Below are 18,004 nucleotides of genomic sequence, written 5' to 3'. Positions count from 1 at the left end.
TCTACATCTGAGTGCGATGGTATTCCTGAGTGTTCACCTGGGACTTGCGTGGCTGACAGTAGTGAAAACTGAGAGGAGGCTACTGACACGATGAAGGAAGCCCTGAACACTGCCAGAGATGGAGGACCTTCATCCACTCTAAACGCCAACAGTGTAATGGACAGTAAGTACAGATTCACAACCCCCTGATAGAACCACTCACGTCACGTCCGATATAAATGAGTGACACCTTATATTCAAACATGGCCCCTCGTTCTAGATTCTCTCACAAGAGGAAATGTCCTCTTTACATCCCTTGGTCTCGAGCATGATTCAATCAAGTCCCCTCTCACCCTTCTGAACTACAGTATTTGCAAACCCGACCTGTCCAATCACATCCACTTCAGGTGTTAGTCTAATAAGCCTCTCTGCACTATTTTCATCCCATTGGAGTGTTTGATGGCTCTGGGCCTGTACTCATTGGAATTCAGAAGGAGAAGAGATTTCAATAAAACTTATTGAATGTTGAAAGCCCTTGGATATGGAGAGGATGTTTCCTGTTGTGGAGGAGTCTAAGATCAGGGGACACAGCTGCAGAATAAAGGGACATTCATTTAGAAAGGAGGTGAGGAGGAGGAATTTCTTTAGCCAGAGAATGGTGAATCTGTGGAATTCTTTGCCACAGGTGGCTATGTAGGCCAAGTCATTGGGGATATATATACTTGGCATGTGCCTGCGTGCATGCTAGTCTGTGCGTGTGTGTGCGTCCGTGATGATGTCTTTTTCAGGAGTTTTACAAGGCGCAGAGTGAGAGAGAGAGAGACAGTGTGGTGCGCCACTCCTCACACAGACATTTTCGAAGTATTTTCCCTTCATTTTATGAGGTCGAGTTGCGAACTCGACACTCAACCCGGCACGGATGGAAAGCGTACTTGGGAGCGGACCCGACTGGTTTTGAACCCGGGAACCTCCGCTCCCAGGTCCGGCACCGATGTCATTGCGCCACCAGCCGGCCCGTCACTGGGGATATTTAAGGCAGAGATAGATATATTCTTGATTGATCAGGGCATGAGGGGATACAGGGAGATGGCAGGAGATTGGGACTGAGAGGGAAATGGATCAAGCATGAAGAAATGTCAGAGCAGACCCGATGGGCCAAATGGCCTACTTCTGCTCCTATATCTTATGGTCTTATGATCACTGGCTCTGTGGTGAGAGCCTTTATTTGATAAGGTCCACAGGACCCAAGATGCGGTCTCAGCCCTGGCCTTTGTCACTGATCTACAACCTTGCTCATCACTGTATTTACCTCCCCTACCAATGAACAGTAACATATGCTCGAACTCCTAATCACATGTAGCATGTTCACACTGAATTTCTATAGTTCAAGCACTAGTGGCTTCCTAAAGGGAAATGGATCTGAACAAGCAAGGAAAAATAACAGGATTTCAGGGAAAGGGTTGGGAAATGGGAAAGTTGGACCGCCCTAGGTGTTACTGTTCCGTGATTCAAATAGAGTGGTCAGGCTGGGAACTCTCTCTTCCATCGGTTTTCATATGGGGAATGAATGAGGTTCTCAAGCGAAGCTAGATTTACATAACAACACACATTAAATCAGGCTCTTCTGAATTGCAAAGTGATGTTTCATGTAGCTTTAGTCTTGTATTCTTGATGTGGTCACTAGATTTGACAGGCTATTAATAAAAGCAATGTTGTGTAAAGGATCACCCTTGGAGACTGCAACAAGAACTATGTCGGCCAGGAGGACGCAAACTCTCAACTTGTTTATGGGAACACAAACTGGCGATATAGAGATATGATCCATAGTCACTGATCTCAGTACATGAAGACCAAGAAAGACACCACTTTAACAGGGACACTGCAGAGGTCCTGGCGCAGGCAAATGCAAAGCAGGCATGAGAATTGTTAGAAGAGTGGTTCTCTCCTGATAGCTCCATAAACAAACATATTGAACTAGATGTCAACTATGAGATCCTAAGAACCAATGAAACAAGCGCCAATAGAATTGAAAGGTCAACTGATGGCGTAGCCAATCAGGACCAAGAGAATAGAGGCCTATAGAACAGATGGGGTAGCCAATCAGGACCAAGAGCATTCGCAAGAGAAACACCAACGCCACTGGTGATGAAACGTCAGCAAGCTAATTGACAAGCTTGGCAAACATCAAACACCCCAACCCAAGCTACCAATATTCACCACTATCCTAGGCTATCAATAATATAACCCTTCCTAACATTTCCCTACACAACGCTGAAGTAGCAGTTTCACAATTACATATCTCAGCATAATACCAGAGCCTCAGGGCATCACCTGGCTGCTGTTTAAAATAAACTGGAATTTAACGTTACATTAAATGGTTAGCTGCAACTTCTACAACACTAATGCTAAATTGTGAAACTTAGACAATAAATTAAAACAACATCAATGGAGGCATCAGCTTCAGGAACAGTTATTAAACTTCAACCATCAGGAAGGTGGTAGAGGAGCCTCAGGACCCCCACATTTAGGCCATACTTTCTTCTTGCTACTTCCATCAAGAGGTGGTATGGAACCCTCAGGACCCGCAGCACCAAGTACATCAACAGCTATTACCCCTAAACCTTCAAGAAGAGGTGCAGGAGCCCCAGGACCAATAACACCAGGTTCAGGAACAGTTATTACCTCTCAGCCATCAGTAAGGGGTTACAGGAGTCTCAGAACCCACACCACTAAGTTCAGAAACAGTTATTACCATTCAACCATCAGGCTCTTGAACCAGAGGGGATAACTTCACTCACACCAACAATGAACTATTCCCACAACTTCACTTGTCCCATCACTTAACTGTTCTTATAACCAATGGACTCAGTTTCAAGCACTCTTCATCTCATGTCCTCAATATTTATTGCTTTTTTTTTCATTTCTTTGTATTTTCTGTGAATGGCTACAAGAGAATGAACCTCAAGGGTTGTATATGGTGATATATATGTACTTTGATAATAAATTTACTTTGAAGTTTGGAACATATGAGTAGATCATTCGGTCCCACACTCCACAGCAGAAATGAGGGGTGTTTATAATGGAAAACTGGTTGTATTTTAAGTTAGAAGTTCTATTGAATCTCTGCCTGCTAAAACAGACTATTATACTTTTCAAAGAAATTGGTAGTTTTCCACCAGTGCCTGATTAAAAATTATTCCAGCTCCATTACAAACCACCGCCATTCCAAACTGGTTGTACTTTGTGGTTTCTGAGATTCTGCAGTGAGCAAAGCAGCTGACATGGTTTTCAAATTACTGATGGCGGTTCCAGTTCTGGAGTACGTTAATGAGTGTGTGCTGCTGTGGAAGGGCCTGACTGGTCTGTACTTGCAGATTATTTCTTTCCTTCTCCTGCCATCTGGGATGGAAAGCACACCAACATCACATGATTGACAATGCAATAATACCCCTCCACCGTCAGGTTTCTGAAGGAACAATGAATCCATGAACACTACCTCTCTTGGATATTTGCTCTGTTTTTGAACTACTTACTTAATTTAGTTTTATATATTTCTCCTGGTAATGTATAGTTTTTTGTGTATTGCATTGCACTGCTGCTGCAGGACAAATTTCATGATATATGCCAGTAATATTAAACCTGATTTTAATTCTGAGAGGATGGAGGAGATGTGAGAAAATCTCTGGGCTTTAAGAGTCTTTGAATTGCAGACAAATCAGAATTATCAAATCTCAGATACTCAACTGGTATTTTCCTTTTAATTCCAATTAATCAGGGCATAGTTCGTACTTTTATTTCAATGTTAGAAATCATTCAGTTCTCAGCAACAGCTGGGTGTTCAGTAACAACTATAAATTAAACAGCCTCGTTTGAGGTGGGGGTTAAATTTAAAAAATATTAAATGGCATCGCTTGAGGTGGGGTTTAAATTAAAAACATCATCTGAGGTGGGGTTTAAATACAAAAATAAATAACATCGTCTGAGGTGGGGAGGGTTCAATAAATAACATCGTTTGAGGTGGGGAGGGTTCAATAAATAACATTGTCTTGAGGTGGGGAGGGTTCAATAAATAACATCGTTTGAGGTGGGGAGGGTTCAATAAATAACATTGTCTTGAGGTGGGGAGGGTTCAATAAATAACATCGTTTGAGGTGGGGAGGGTTCAATAAATAACATTGTCTTGAGGTGGGGAGGGTTCAATAAATAACATCATCTGAGGTGGGGAGGGTTCAATAAATAACATCGTCTGAGGTGGGGAGGGTTCAATAAATAACATTGTCTGAGGTGAGGGTTCCATCACTGTGAAAATGAAAATTCTCCAACCTTGATTTACTTAAGAAATTTTTTCAAATGATCAAGGTCCAGTTTTAGTTAACTTGGTCAAGCACATGAGATCACTTGATAGATTTTAAGTGACATAAAATATGATAATGTAATAATTCATATCATTTCCCACTATAAGAAATAACTGTGTAGGTTATTGCATCTTTTGGTTTGTACGTGTGTATTTTATGGTAAATTCTATGTTCTAAGATAGAAAAAACTGAGTTATTGCACCTTTTTGTATGTGCATTTATCTTTTAAACTAAATTTTATGTTCTAACATAGAAAAACCAGGGTCAGGGTTGCAACACATAGGTAAATGCAAGCGGGAGTTTTCCACTGAGGTTGAGTGGGACAACAACTTGAGGTCATGGGTTAAGCGTGAAAGGTGAAATGTTTAAGGGGAACATGAGGAGAAACTTCTTCATTCAGATGGTGGTGAGAGTGTGGAGCGAACTGTCTGCACAAGTGGTGCATGCGAGCTCAATTTCAATGTTTAAGAGAAATTTGGATAGATACGTGGAAGGGAGGGGTATGGAAGGCTATGGTCCGGGTGCAGGTTGATAGGAGTAGGTAGTTGAAATGGTTCAGCATGGAGTGGATGGGCAGAAGGGCCTGCTTCTGTGCTGTACTTTTCTATGACTCTAATTCCAGAGTAAGTAGAACATGGGATCGTTGTATTGTTCCAACACTGGGGGCTAACAACTGCCTCAGAAATTGTGGTGGCTTTCTATTGGAATTATTAAGATAATTGTCACCTCAGTGGTTTAAGACATGTCAACTATTACCTTGCCATTAATAATAAGCTAATTGTTCTTGCATACAAAACAGATATCATCAGTTTCTTATCAAGTCACATACCTCAACTGGATTGAGCTGTTCTGCACTGGTTGGGATATAGTCTCTCAACTGGCCTTGGTACAAGTCACCTGGGAGAGAACAATCAGTCAGTAATAGCATAAAGGCACTCAGTAATGGACAGCATCTATGCAATCAACCATAAATGAAGCAATTTCTGCATCCACATTGCATTTAAGTTGCCACATGTGTACACTTTGCTGGATTCAAAGGATTTGAAATACATTTATTATCAAAGTAAGTATAGCTGAATTCTGATCAATAACCCTCAATTTCCATTGATAGCATGAATTATCCTGTCACCATTTCATTGCGCTATGGAAACGGCCGTAAGAGCTTTCCAACATTAAAAAGGGAACTAAATGTTCATTCCTCCAAAAGGACGACAACCTTGTTCGGTTTGGAGGCTTAAGTGCCTCAGTGACCCAGAGAATTATGCTGGCTGGAGTCAGGGCTCTGCGCTTTGGCTCTTGATAGGGTCACCCATGCCAAATGGGTCAAAGGGTAGAGGCCAGACTAAGAGTGGTCCACCAGTTCTCCAGGTTCGGGGGTTCAGCTCAGGGCTGACAACCCTGACTGGTCAAACAAAACTGTTAAAGAAACAGCAATGAAGAACACTTCTTAATCTGAGTGTGATGGTATGATTGAGTCTCCACCCAGGACTCACATAACTAACAGTAGTGAAAACCGAGAACAGCGTCAGAGATGGAGAACCTTCATTGCTGTCCTAAACGCCAGTGGCGTAAAAGGCAGCAAGTAAGCAGTAAATGCTTATTCACTGTAAAACACTTCAATCTCATAAAAGACCATAAGACCACGAGATATAAGAGCAGAATTAGGCCATGTGGCCCATTGAGTCTGCTCCACTATTTCATCATGGCTGATCTAATTTTCCTCTCAGCCCCAATCTCCTGCCTTTTCCCTTTCACCATTCAATAGGTTTTAATGAGGTCACCCCTTATTCTTCTGAGTTCTAGTTAACACAAGCCTAAAGCCATCAAATGCTCTTCATATGACAAGCTGTTCAATCCTGTAATTATTTTCATGAAACACACATCAAAGTTGCTGGTGAACGCAGCAGGCCAGGCAGCATCTGTAGGAAGAGGTGCAGTCGACGTTTCAGGCCGAGACCCTTCGTCAGGACTAACTGAAGGAAGAGGAGTAAGAGATTTGAAAGTGGGAGGGGGAGGGGGAGATCCAAAATGATAGGAGAAGACAGGAGGGGGAGGGATGGAGCCAAGAGCTGGACAGGTGATTGGCAAAAGGGGATACGAGAGGATCATGGGACAGGAGGTCCGGGGAGAAAGACAAGGTGGGGGGGGGGGAACCCAGAGGATGGGCAAGGGGTATAGTCAGAGGGACAGAGGGAGAGAAAGGAGAGTGAGAGAAAGAATGTGTGTATAAAAATAAATAACGGATAGATTATTTTCACGAACCTTTTTTGAGCACTTTCCAGTTTCAGCATATCCCTTCTAAGATAAAGGACGAAAACTGCTCACAATACTCCAGGTGAGGCCTCACTAGTGCATTATATCCTTGTTTTATTATTCTAGTCCCTTTGGAATGAATGCTAACATTGCATTTGCCCTCCTCCCAACAGATTCAACCTGCACAAGGACTTCCAAGTTCCTTTGTGTCTCAGTTTCTTGTAAATTCTCTCCATTTAGAAAATAGTCTACCCTTTCATTTCTTCTACCAAAGTACACGACCGTACATTTCCTGACACGGTATTCCATTTGCTATTTCAAAGCCTGTTCTTTTAATCTGTTTAAGTTCATCTGTAGACTCTCTCTACTTCCTCAAAACTCTGCTCCTCCACCTATCTTCATATTGTCTGCAAACTTTGCAACAAAGCCATCAATTCCATCATCCAAATCATTGACACAGAATGTAAAAAGAATCGGTCCCAACACAGACCTCTGTGGTACAACACTAATCACTGACAGCCAGTCAGGAAAGGCTCCCTTTATTCCCACTCTTTGCCTCCAACCAATCAACCACTGCTTTAACCATGCCAGAATCTTTTCTGCAGTATCATGAGCTCGTAGCTTGTTAAACAGCCTCACGTATGGCACCTTGTCAAAAGCCTTCTGAAAATTCCAGTGCACAACATCAACCTATTCTCCTTTGTCTATCCTGCTTGTTGTTTATTCAAGGAATTTCAATATATTTGTCATGCAAGATTTTCCCTTGAGGAAACCAGGCTGACTATAGTCTACATGTTTCCCCCGCCATCCGAAGGTAGAGCGTTCCTATGAAACGGTTCGTAAGCCGAACTGTCGTAAAGCAAAGAAGCAATTACCATTTATTTATATAGGAAAATTTTGTGAGCTTTCACAGACCCAAAAATAACCTACCAAATCATGCCAAATAACACATAAAACCTAAAATAACAGTAACATATAGTAAAAGCAGGAATGATATGATAAATACACAGCCTATATAAAGTAGAAATACTTTTCCACAATCATTACTGAACTGTTCTCCGTAGCAAAAATCTAAAGCGCTGTTGGCAAGAACACTCTCTCCAGTAACCTTTAAGCTACGAAGCTGCCAAATCATACCAAATAACACATAAAAATACACAGCCGATATAAAGTAGAAATAATGTATGTACAGTGTAGTATCACCTACGGGAACCGGGAAGACAGCGCCGAGCACACTGATGATGGTGTGTTAGACTGAGTCGTTGCAGGCTGGGGTGGTGCAGTGGCCCCCACCCTCCAGGCCGCCGAGCGATACCTTGCCATGAACCACGCAGGAATGCAGCAGTAGCCGGGACGCACACAGCTCATCTTTAAGAAAAAAGCCGAAATAAACATGCTAATTAATTAGGTGCCGCCCGACATGTAATTGTCGGCCCAGATCAGTGCCGATTTCCGTCGTCTCTGATCTGAGCTGACTATTATGCGTCAGCGGCACCTAATTAATTAGCATGTTTATTTCGGCTTTTTTCTTAAAGATGTGCTGTGTGCGTCCTGGCAACCGTTGCATTCTCCGCAAGTCGGTATCTGTCCGTGGCCTGGGGGTTGGGGTGGTGGGACACTGGGGTGTCACCTCATCGTCGTCTGTTTCCATTAGAGCAGGCAGCTCATCTCCTATGACTGCCTGCCTCGATGTCGAAGGTCGAGGTTCGTCGTCTGCTGTGGCTGATGTGGAAGGCTTGCTTGACTGCTGAGCCTCGCGCATTTTTCCTTCATACAGTTCTTTGTAAGGACTCAAACCATCCTGCAAGTATCTCCTAAACCGACGTACCCTTTCAAAATTAAAGTTGTACTTTATCATTACTCATTCGGTTTTGATTGTTATTCTTATTTCTTCCAATTGCATCAGCTCTTCATTGTCAGTTCTTGGTCATGGGATGCCAAAACCTCTTCAACATCATGTTCGTCAGCTTCCACAAGCCAAACTCACGTTGTCCTTACTTTGTTCACCACAATCAAAACGCTTAATTATGTCTAGTTTTACGCTAAGTGTAACACCCTTACGAGCTCTTTCAGGCTTTTCCGACACCATAGAACTCATCTTGCAAACGGCTGCTCACAGGCATGTGTTAAAGTAATGCCGTTCCGAATCAGGGGAGAGCAGCTGCTCGGGGCGCGTGCTGATTTTTTATCGCGCGCTGCTTTTCTTCGTAACAGTGAGGTTTCGTAAAACGAGCGTTCGAAAAGCAGGGGACACCTGTATATTATCGCGTGTCTCCAAGTACCTTTACACTGAGAACTCATCCTTAATAATCAACTCCAACATCTTCCCAACCACTGAGGTGAGACGAACTAGCCTATAGTTTCCTTTCTTCTGCCTCTCTCCCTTCTTGAAGAGTGAAGTGGCATTTTCAATTTTCCAGTCTTCTGGAACCATTCCAGAATCTAGCGATTCCTGAAAGATCATTACTAGTGCCTCCCCAATCTTTTCAGCAACCTCTTTTAGAAACTCTGGGCTGTACACCATCTGGTCAGGTGACTTATCTACCTTCACACCTTTCAGTTTCCCAAGAACCTTCTCTCTACTTATGGTAACTTCACACAATTCATAACCCCTGACACCTGGAACTTCCACCACACTGCTAGTATCCTCCACAGTAAAGATGAGGCAAAATACTTATTTAGTTCATCTGCCATTTCCTTGTTCCCTTTACTACCTCTACAGCATTGTTTTCCAGTGATCCAATATCTACTCTTGACTCTTTTACATTTTATGTACCTTTAATCCTATTAGCTAGCTTACATCGTGACCTTCTTGCTGACTTTTTTTTGTTGCCTTCTGTTGGTTTTTCAAAACTTCTCAATCCACTAACTTCCCAGTAATTTGTGTTCCATTATATGCCCTCTCTCTTTGGCTTTTATGCTGGCTTTGACTTCTCTTGTTAGCCACAGTTGGGTCATCTTTCCTCTAGAATACTTCTAACTCTTTGGGATGTATATATTCTGTGCCTTCCGAATTGCTTCCAGAAATTCCAGCCATTGCTGCTGTGCCGTCATCCCTGCCAATGTTCTTTTCCAATTAATTCTAGACAACTCCTCTCTCAAGTCTCTGTAATTACCTTTACTCCACTGTAGTACTGATACATCTGACCTTAGCTTCTCCTTCTCAAATTTCAGGGTGAATTCGGTCATATTATGATCACTTGCGCCTAAAGGTTCTTTTACCTTAAGGTCTCTAATCAAGATGACAGCGCAGGAGACGGAGATGACAACGGAGAAGATGGTGGCGCGATGCAGCGCGCAGCGGCCACTCCAGTGATGGATATCTGTTATCTGTCAAGTAGGGTGCTGTGCACAATCCTGATTTGATGGAGGCAGACGTGAGAGCATGGTGGAGCATCTGGTGAAACTTCCGAAATGCCTGTTTTGCTGCTACTGTGTGATCCAGAATCTCCGGAGGGGATTGCACGTTGCTCGGCGGCTGGGGCAGGGTTGAAGCACTCGGCAAAGATGGTGCTCAGTGTCGGAGGGCTGGTCGGAGGCTCGAAGTTTTCAGACGGACTCAGAGTCGGACTGTGGTCGGGTGCTTCCAGGGTGCTGCATCGGCAAGTTTGCAGCGCTGGAGGTTCATGGCACGGCGAGTTTCTCCCTTCTACTGTCTGCGTGAGATGATGGGCTATCGGGACTTTGAGACTTCTTTTTTTACCGTGCCCATGGTCTGCTCTTTATCAAATTACTGTATTGCTTTGCACTGTTGTAACTATATGTTATAATTACGTGGTTTTTGTCAGCTTTAGTCTTGATCTGTCCTGTGTTTCTGTGATATCATACTGGAGGAACATTGCATCATTTCTTAATGCATGCATTTCTAAATGACAATAAACGAGGACTGAGTGTCCTCCTAATCTAAAGGTTCATTTACCTTAAGGTCTCTAATCATTTCTGGTTCATTGCACAACACCAAATTCAGAATAGCTGCTCCTCTAATGGGCTCAACCCCGAGTGCTCTAAAAATTATCAACACATTCTGACCCTACATCACCTCTTTCTAATGATTTAATTTCATTTTTTACCAACAGAGCACCGCCACCCCCTCTGCCTTCCTGTCTACGCTTTTGATACAATGTGTACCCTTGGACATTAAGCTCCCAGCTATAATCTTCTTTCAGCCATGATGCAGTGATGCCTACAACATCATGCCTGCAAATCTGCAACTGTGCTGCAAGTTCATCTACCATACTCTGTACACGGATGCTGTCTAAGTTGCATGCCATCTTGGTCAATGTCTCCCACCCACTACATAATGTACTGGGTAGGCACAGGAGTACATTCAGCCAGAGACTCATTCCACCGAGATGCAGCACAGAGCGTCATAGGAAGTCATTCCTGCCTGTGGCCATCAAACTTTACAACTCCTCCCTTGGAGGGTCAGACACCCTGAGCCAATAGGCTGGTCCTGGATTTATTTCATAATTTACTGGCATAAATTACATATTACTATTTAACTATTTATGGTTCTATTACTATTTATTATTTATGGAGCAACTGTAACGAAAACCAATTTCCCCCGGGATTAACAAAGTATGACTATGACACAAATATAACACCTTCAGTTCTGTATTCAATATATTCTGCCTTTTACGTTGCAACTCAGCCTGTTGACTGCAATTTCACTGTATGAACTGCCTCTCCTCACTACACACTGCCTCTGTTTGCAACCCAGCTCCCTCATCTTCAGCACTGTTACCCACCTACGGTACTTCTTGCATTGAAATATATGCAGCTCAGGACACTAGATGCACCATGCTCAACCTTTTGATCCCTAATTTTGTCTCAGGTCTTACCAACATCTGTCTCCACAACCTCTCCACTAACTGTTCTAGCTTTCTGGTTCCCATCTCCCTGCAACTCTAGTTTAAACCTCAGTGTGCAGCATTAACAAATCTCCCCGCTAGGGTATTAGTCCCCCTCCAGTTCAGGTGCAAACTGTCCCTTCTATATTGTTCCCACCTTCCCTGGAAGAGAGCCCAATGGTCCAAATATCTTATGCCCTCCCTCCTACACCAACTCCTTTGCCACGTGTTAAACTGTATAACCTTCCTCATTCTGGCCTCACTAGCAAATGGCATGGGTAGCAATCCTGAGATCACAACACTGGAGGTGCTGCTCTTTAACTTAGCACTTAACTCTCCGAACTCCCCATACGGAACCTCATCACTCGTCCTACCCACGTCATTAGTACCTACATGGACCACCCCTTCCTGCTGAAGGATGCTGAAGACTTGAAATGAGATATCCCGGACATTGGCACTTGGGAGGCAACATAACATCCAGGAATCTCATTCTCACCCACACAACCTCCTTCCCATTCCACTAACTAATGAATGCCCTGTCACCACAGCGTGCCTCTTCTTCCCCGTTCCCTTCTGAGTCACAGAGGCAGGTGCAGTGCCAGAGATCCGACCACTGTGACTTTCCTCCTCCCCTTCTTACCCCATCCCTAATTTTTAATTTTTTTTTCTCTCTTTCCCTCTCACAATAACTCCTTGCCTGTTCTCCATCTTCCTCTGGTGCTCCCCTCCCCCTTTCTTTCTTCCAAGGCCTTCCATCCTATGATTCTCCCTCTTCTCCAGCCTTGTATCCCTTTTGCCAATCAACTTCCTAGCTCTTAGCTTCATCCCTCCCCCGCCTGTCTTCTCCTATCATTTCGGATCTCCCCCTCCCATATTCAAATCTCTTACTACCTCTTTTTTCCATTAGTCCTGACGAAGGGTCTCGGCCCGAAACGTCGACTGTACTTCTTCCTATGGGTGCTGCCTGGCCTGCTGCGTTCCACCAGCATTTTGTGTGTGTTGCTTGAATTTGTGTTTATGGATTCTAGAAGAATGCCTACAGTGAATGAAGGCAAAAGGCCTTTGCTGTTGCTTTTGGTTAGGTGCCACTAACTCTGTCATTGCTTCCCCTGTACAACCTCAGTGAGGTGTATGAGGTGTCCAGGGAGGGGGTGCTTGTCATGTCCATTCGGGGGCAGCTCACTCACCTTTGGTCCCCACCAGACATTCAGCTCTCACCTGTGGCTCCAGGTAGCTGCTTGCATGCGATAGCAGCCACACCCCAGAACCCTGCTTCAACAGGCTGGCTCAACGAGGTGAGGGTGGTGGTGAGCCTTGTACCCTGGTGGGATAGGGTCATGCAAAATCAGCTCCAGCAGGGTGGGCAAGTGAGATCTACAGTGAGATCTAACGACCAGGAAGGTGGTTCTCCAATGCTCTGTGGAGAGCGAAGGGCATTTCAAGGCACAAAAAATGTCATGGTCCTCCATTGCAGTCTGTGACGGCTACTCGTACCACTGAACCACTTCCAAGGTCAAGAGGGTGGAACTGCCCCAGTGTTACAGCTTTCCCTCTTTAAAAACTCTCCCGCACAGGTCTCCTGTCATTGTTGGATATGACGGAGAGCGATGTGCATGGCAAGGCATGGACAAACTAATGGTCATCTACAGCAACCAAGCAAGACCCCAGTTTGTGATGACTACCCATATCACTGGACCTGGAACTCCAAGATCGGGACAGTGGAACTGTCCCAGTGCTTTTCCATTTTCCCACACAGATCTCCTGTCATTGTTGGATACAACAGATGACCAACAAATACGTGAATGGAAATGAAGCTAATGTTTTTTAGGCGTAAGTTGGATGCAGCACCTTCAATAGGTGGTAGCAGTGAACTGAAGGAAAGGATTAGATATATAATTAGTTAAGAAGGAACACTAACCAGCCAATGACTAGGGTGCAACTGTGCTTTACACTTAAAGCAGCACAGGCATTGTGGGCCTTATTCAAACAATACTGAACTAAAGTGATGTACATTCTGCAGAGGATTGAAATAACATTATGAACAGATTGAGCTTACACGGCCTCTCCTCAGTCTCTCCACACGCTTCAATTTTATCGATAAGGTCATTTGAATTCCATTTCGTTATTTCTTGAGGGAAGCTTTCTTCGTTGTCTGAAAAGTCTTCTGTGTAGATAAAAAGAAAATGTAAAGAACAAATAACTGTCTTTGACTCTTAAACAACGGAATTAATTGCATACGAACACGAGGTATGTCATAAATTCCTTCCTCTCTGTGTAAGATGTATACATGTAACCAGACTGAGGAACTGTGCAGCCACACAACCTCACCACTGCTTGTGCATCCCCTTCTGAATTCAGAAAAAGAGAAAATGGTGTGGCCAATTCTTACAGCAATTTGACAATCCCTGGTCAAGTAAAGCAGTGATCGTCATCAAAACCCAAACAGATTCATCAAAGACGAGCTGTAACTTTAACTGTTTTACTCTGCATGGATGCCGCCTGCGATTTGCTGTTTGAAGATCGTCTGGGTGTTCCAGTGCTCTGCAGTCTCCAAGAGGATTCCAAAAGGCAGAGGCAGCATGAGTGAACCAATGTTTGACTCCATTTTGCCAATTAAAGCGACGAGGGAGATTGAAACATTGAGGTGAATGTGGGAGTTTGGAGATCATTTGGGTGCTTCAGCGTTCTGCAGTCTCTGAGAGGATTCCCAGAGACAGAGGCAGCGTGTGTGAACCTCGTATTGGGCAGGCTGAGGGACGGGCTGTAAGCTAATGTTTGACTCCATTTTACCGATTAAAGCTTCAATTTTTCTCCAATTAACGTGATGATGGAGATTGAAGCATCAAGGTGAGTGCAGAGGGTGAGCCCCGACTGCCTGTCTTTTGATTGCTCTGCTACCAGAGAGGGGAGAACCTGCCACTGCGTCTGGAGAATGCTGTCCAGGCTTTCTGAGTTTTGGATGTGGACTTGGACTATAGACTTCTTTTTCTAGTCTTACAGTTTTTTTAAGGTCTATGTTTTTCACCTGATCTTTCTCATTTTTTGTGCAGGAGGAAGGATCTGGGGGTTGATATGTATGTTCTGTTTTTGTTTGCTTTTTTGTGCAGGAAGAGCGATTTGGGGGTGGGTGTGTCTGTTCCATTTTGTTCGTTTTTTTTGGAGGATGGAGTTGGACGTTGATATGCCTGTTCTGTTTGTTTTCATTTTTCTGTGCAGGAGGAGGGATTTGGGAGTTGATGATTGTGCTGCTTCTCTTTTCGTTCTCGTTTCATGGCTACCAGGAGAAGAATTTCAGAGTTATACGATTTGATAATAAATGAACCTTTGAACCTTTAAATGGACGTTCCTCTATTCTGAGGCTGTGCCCTCTAGTCTTAGACTCACCCACCATTGGAAACATCCTCTCCACATCCACTCTATCTTGACCTTTCAATATTCAATAGGTTTCTATTCGATAGGTAACCAGTTTCCAGGCCCTGTATACTGTGAAAAGTCAGGATTTCAGCTGACACAGTACTATGCGAAAGTCTTAGGCACATATATAGAGCTAGGGTGCCTAAGACTTTTGCACAGTACTGTATTTGCCAACGTGGAGCGGAGGGTGAGTTTGTAAATCTGGCAGGAGCAAATGATGCTGGGAATGGTGAAGGTGGAGCACCGTGGGAGCAGTGTGGGACCAGTGGCAGAGAAGGAGTGCCGGGGCAGAGGGTAAAGTAGGTGCTGACACACCCAGCCCTGAGACACTAGACAAGGCCATTTGATTCCAAACAATTGGTTTATTGATTATTACAGAATGTCTCTCTGGTGCTTCCTGCTCCCTCCCCCCTCCCTTCCCCTTTTCCTAACCATGATTCCCCTCTCCCTACCCCCTTCCCACTCTCAGTCCACAATAGAGACCCAGATCAGAATCAGGTTTATCATCACTCACATATGTCATGAAATTTGTTTTTTATTGCAGTAGTGCAATACAGACAATTACTACAGTACCGTGCAGAAGTCTCAGGTACCCTAGCTATATATATGTGCCTAAGACTTTTGCACAGTACTGTAGCTAAAAATATTTAAACTGAGACCTGAGTCCTCAAAATAACCATCCCTACAAAGGCCAAACTATCATAGTTTTCGACCCCTTCCTTAGAAATCTGTACTCTGTACCTTGTGCATCGAAGAATTCATCGTCTGAGCTGTCGTCTGAGTCTCGAGCTATACTCTGCATCCGCCAGTCTGAGATATTGTGACGTGAAGGGCTTGCTGGGAAAATAAAGAAACACCCATCAGGGGCAAACCACAATTGATTCTATCTGTAAAAAACATGAAGTGCTAAAGTGTAGAGTGATCGTCTCCGCCTGGTCAGTCAGACAAAGGAGCACAGATCTCAAAGTTCAAAGTAAATTCATTATCAAGGTACATTTATGTCAACATATACAACCCTAAGATTTGTTTTCTTGTAGGTGTTCACAGTAAGTACAAAGAAGCACAATAGAATAACTGGAAAACCGCACACACAACGAAGACTAACATGATCTGGTGGGAAAACATAAACCCTGCACCACACGTCTTCTATTTGAATGGACGTGAAACCTCTGAGTTGTTAAATGTTTCACTGTATGTTAATAAATTACACCTGGTCTGTCATAAAGCATATGCAAGGCCAATGATTAACCACAACCAACATAAAAGCAAAGATCATGGGAGCCTCTGGACATCAAAAAGCCATCAGGATCCAATTCACTGCCATGACCTTGTTATAATTAGCTCATTCACTGTTACAGTTAGTCTGCGTGGAGATTAGCAAGGATGGTTAAGTATTTTGGATGGCAGAGTGTAATTGGCATGCTCCAGAAAGGTGATCTATTGATTTGAGCTGTTTCATTTAACTGGGAAGCACTCCTGAATGACAGGTATGTGGGTAAATGTGGACCAGCGCTGGGCTGGTCAGAGTCATAGAAAAATACAACACAGAAATGGACCCTTTGACCCACCTAGTCCATGCCAAACCATTTACTCCCATTGACCTGCCCCGGGACCATAGCCCTCCATAACACTACCATCCATATACATAACCAAACATCTCTTAAACGTTGAAATCAAGCTTGCATACACTACTTGCACTGGCAGCTCGTTCCGCACTGGCAGCTCGTTCCACACTCTCACGATCCTTTGAGAGAAGAAACTTCCCCTTATGTTCCCCTTAAACTTTTCACCTTTCACCTTAACCCATGACCTCTTGTTGTAGTTCCACCCAACCTCAGTGGAAAAAGCCTATTTGCATTTACCATTTCTATACCCCTCATAATTTTGCATACCTCTATCAAATCTGCTCTCAATTGTCTACGTTCTAAGGAATAAAGTCCTAACCTATCCAATCTTCCGACTTAACATGTCACTACTGACGATGAGCGACAACTTATTGGCAGTTCCCAAAGCAAGGAATACAACTAAATAGAGACCACAGACCCTACAGAGGATAGTAAAAACTGTCGAGAGGATCACCGGGGTCTCCCTCCCTCTCCTATTTTGACATTCACCAGAGTGTTGCAGAGAAGGACTCGAAGCATCACTGAAATCCCTACCACCCACCCAATCTGTTTGACCCACTACTGTCAGGAAGGAGATACAGGAGCATCAGGACAAGGACTGCCAAGCTGGGTAACACCATCTGGTATGGAGGGTGGCTGCACAGGATCAGAAAAAGCTGCAGGAATTTGTAAACTCAGCCAGCTCCATTATGGGCTCCAGCCTCGTCAGCGTCAAGGACATCTTCAAAATGGCAAAACCTCAAAAAGCGGCATCTATCACTAAGGACCCTCACCACCCAGGACATGCCCTCTTCTCATTGCTACCATCAGGGAGGAGGTACAGGAGCCTGAAGACGCACACTCAATGTTTCAGGAACAGCTTCTTCCCCTCTGCCATCTGATTTCTGAATGGATAATGAACCCATGAACACTTCCTCAATATCTTTCCCTCTCTTTTTGCATTATTTATTTCATTTATTTTTGATACTATATACTTCCTATTGTAATTTATAGTTGCTATAATGTATTGCAATGTACTGCTGCTGCAAAACAACAAATCTCACAACATTGCCAGTGGTAATAAAACTTGATTCTGAATCTGGTAACAGCTTCTTCCCTCAGGCTGTAAGACTAATGAATACTCTGCCACCATCAAGGTCTCATTACTAGTACAGCGAGTTGTTTACTGTTTACCTGTGCTGTGCAGTTCACATGCATTTTTAATTATATTTTATTAACTTATTCATGGTAACATTTTGTTTTACGTGCTGTGTGATAATTGTACTGTGGGGGCACTGTGCTCCAAAGGAACGTTGTTATGTTTGCCTGTATTTACGTACAATCAGGTGACAATAAACTTCAGCTTGAACTCGATTTTGATCTCAAATGATTCAAACAGCATAATTCATCCGGCCAACCAAATTATCTGTCTGAATTAGTCTCATACGCCAGCGTATTGACTCAGGTTCCTCGAGATGAAGGGTTCCCAACCTGGGAGCTACAGACCCGTCAGTTAATAGTGGGGGTCCATGGCATGAAATAGGCTGGG

General features: G+C 43.7%; 1 protein-coding gene across 11 annotated transcripts in view; it reads right to left on the bottom strand.

The window, feature by feature from the left end:
• The window catches only part of pitpnm2 (phosphatidylinositol transfer protein, membrane-associated 2), a 317,466-nt gene that overhangs the window by 86,762 nt on the left and 212,700 nt on the right, over nucleotides 1-18,004 (bottom strand). For all 11 annotated transcript variants that reach the window (XM_072240762.1, XM_072240756.1, XM_072240755.1 and 8 more), the window contains 3 exons: nucleotides 15,593-15,688; nucleotides 13,494-13,601; nucleotides 5,164-5,231 (listed from right to left, as the gene is read on the bottom strand). In XM_072240762.1, the coding sequence (XP_072096863.1) occupies nucleotides 5,164-5,231; nucleotides 13,494-13,601; nucleotides 15,593-15,688 (272 nt within the window). The remainder of the gene's footprint in view (nucleotides 1-5,163; nucleotides 5,232-13,493; nucleotides 13,602-15,592; nucleotides 15,689-18,004) is intronic.

The sequence above is a fragment of the Mobula birostris genome, chromosome 22 (assembly GCF_030028105.1).
Source record: "Mobula birostris isolate sMobBir1 chromosome 22, sMobBir1.hap1, whole genome shotgun sequence".
In the NCBI taxonomy this organism is placed as follows: domain Eukaryota; kingdom Metazoa; phylum Chordata; class Chondrichthyes; order Myliobatiformes; family Myliobatidae; genus Mobula; species Mobula birostris.
This window is presented reverse-complemented; position numbering and strand designations above follow the sequence as displayed.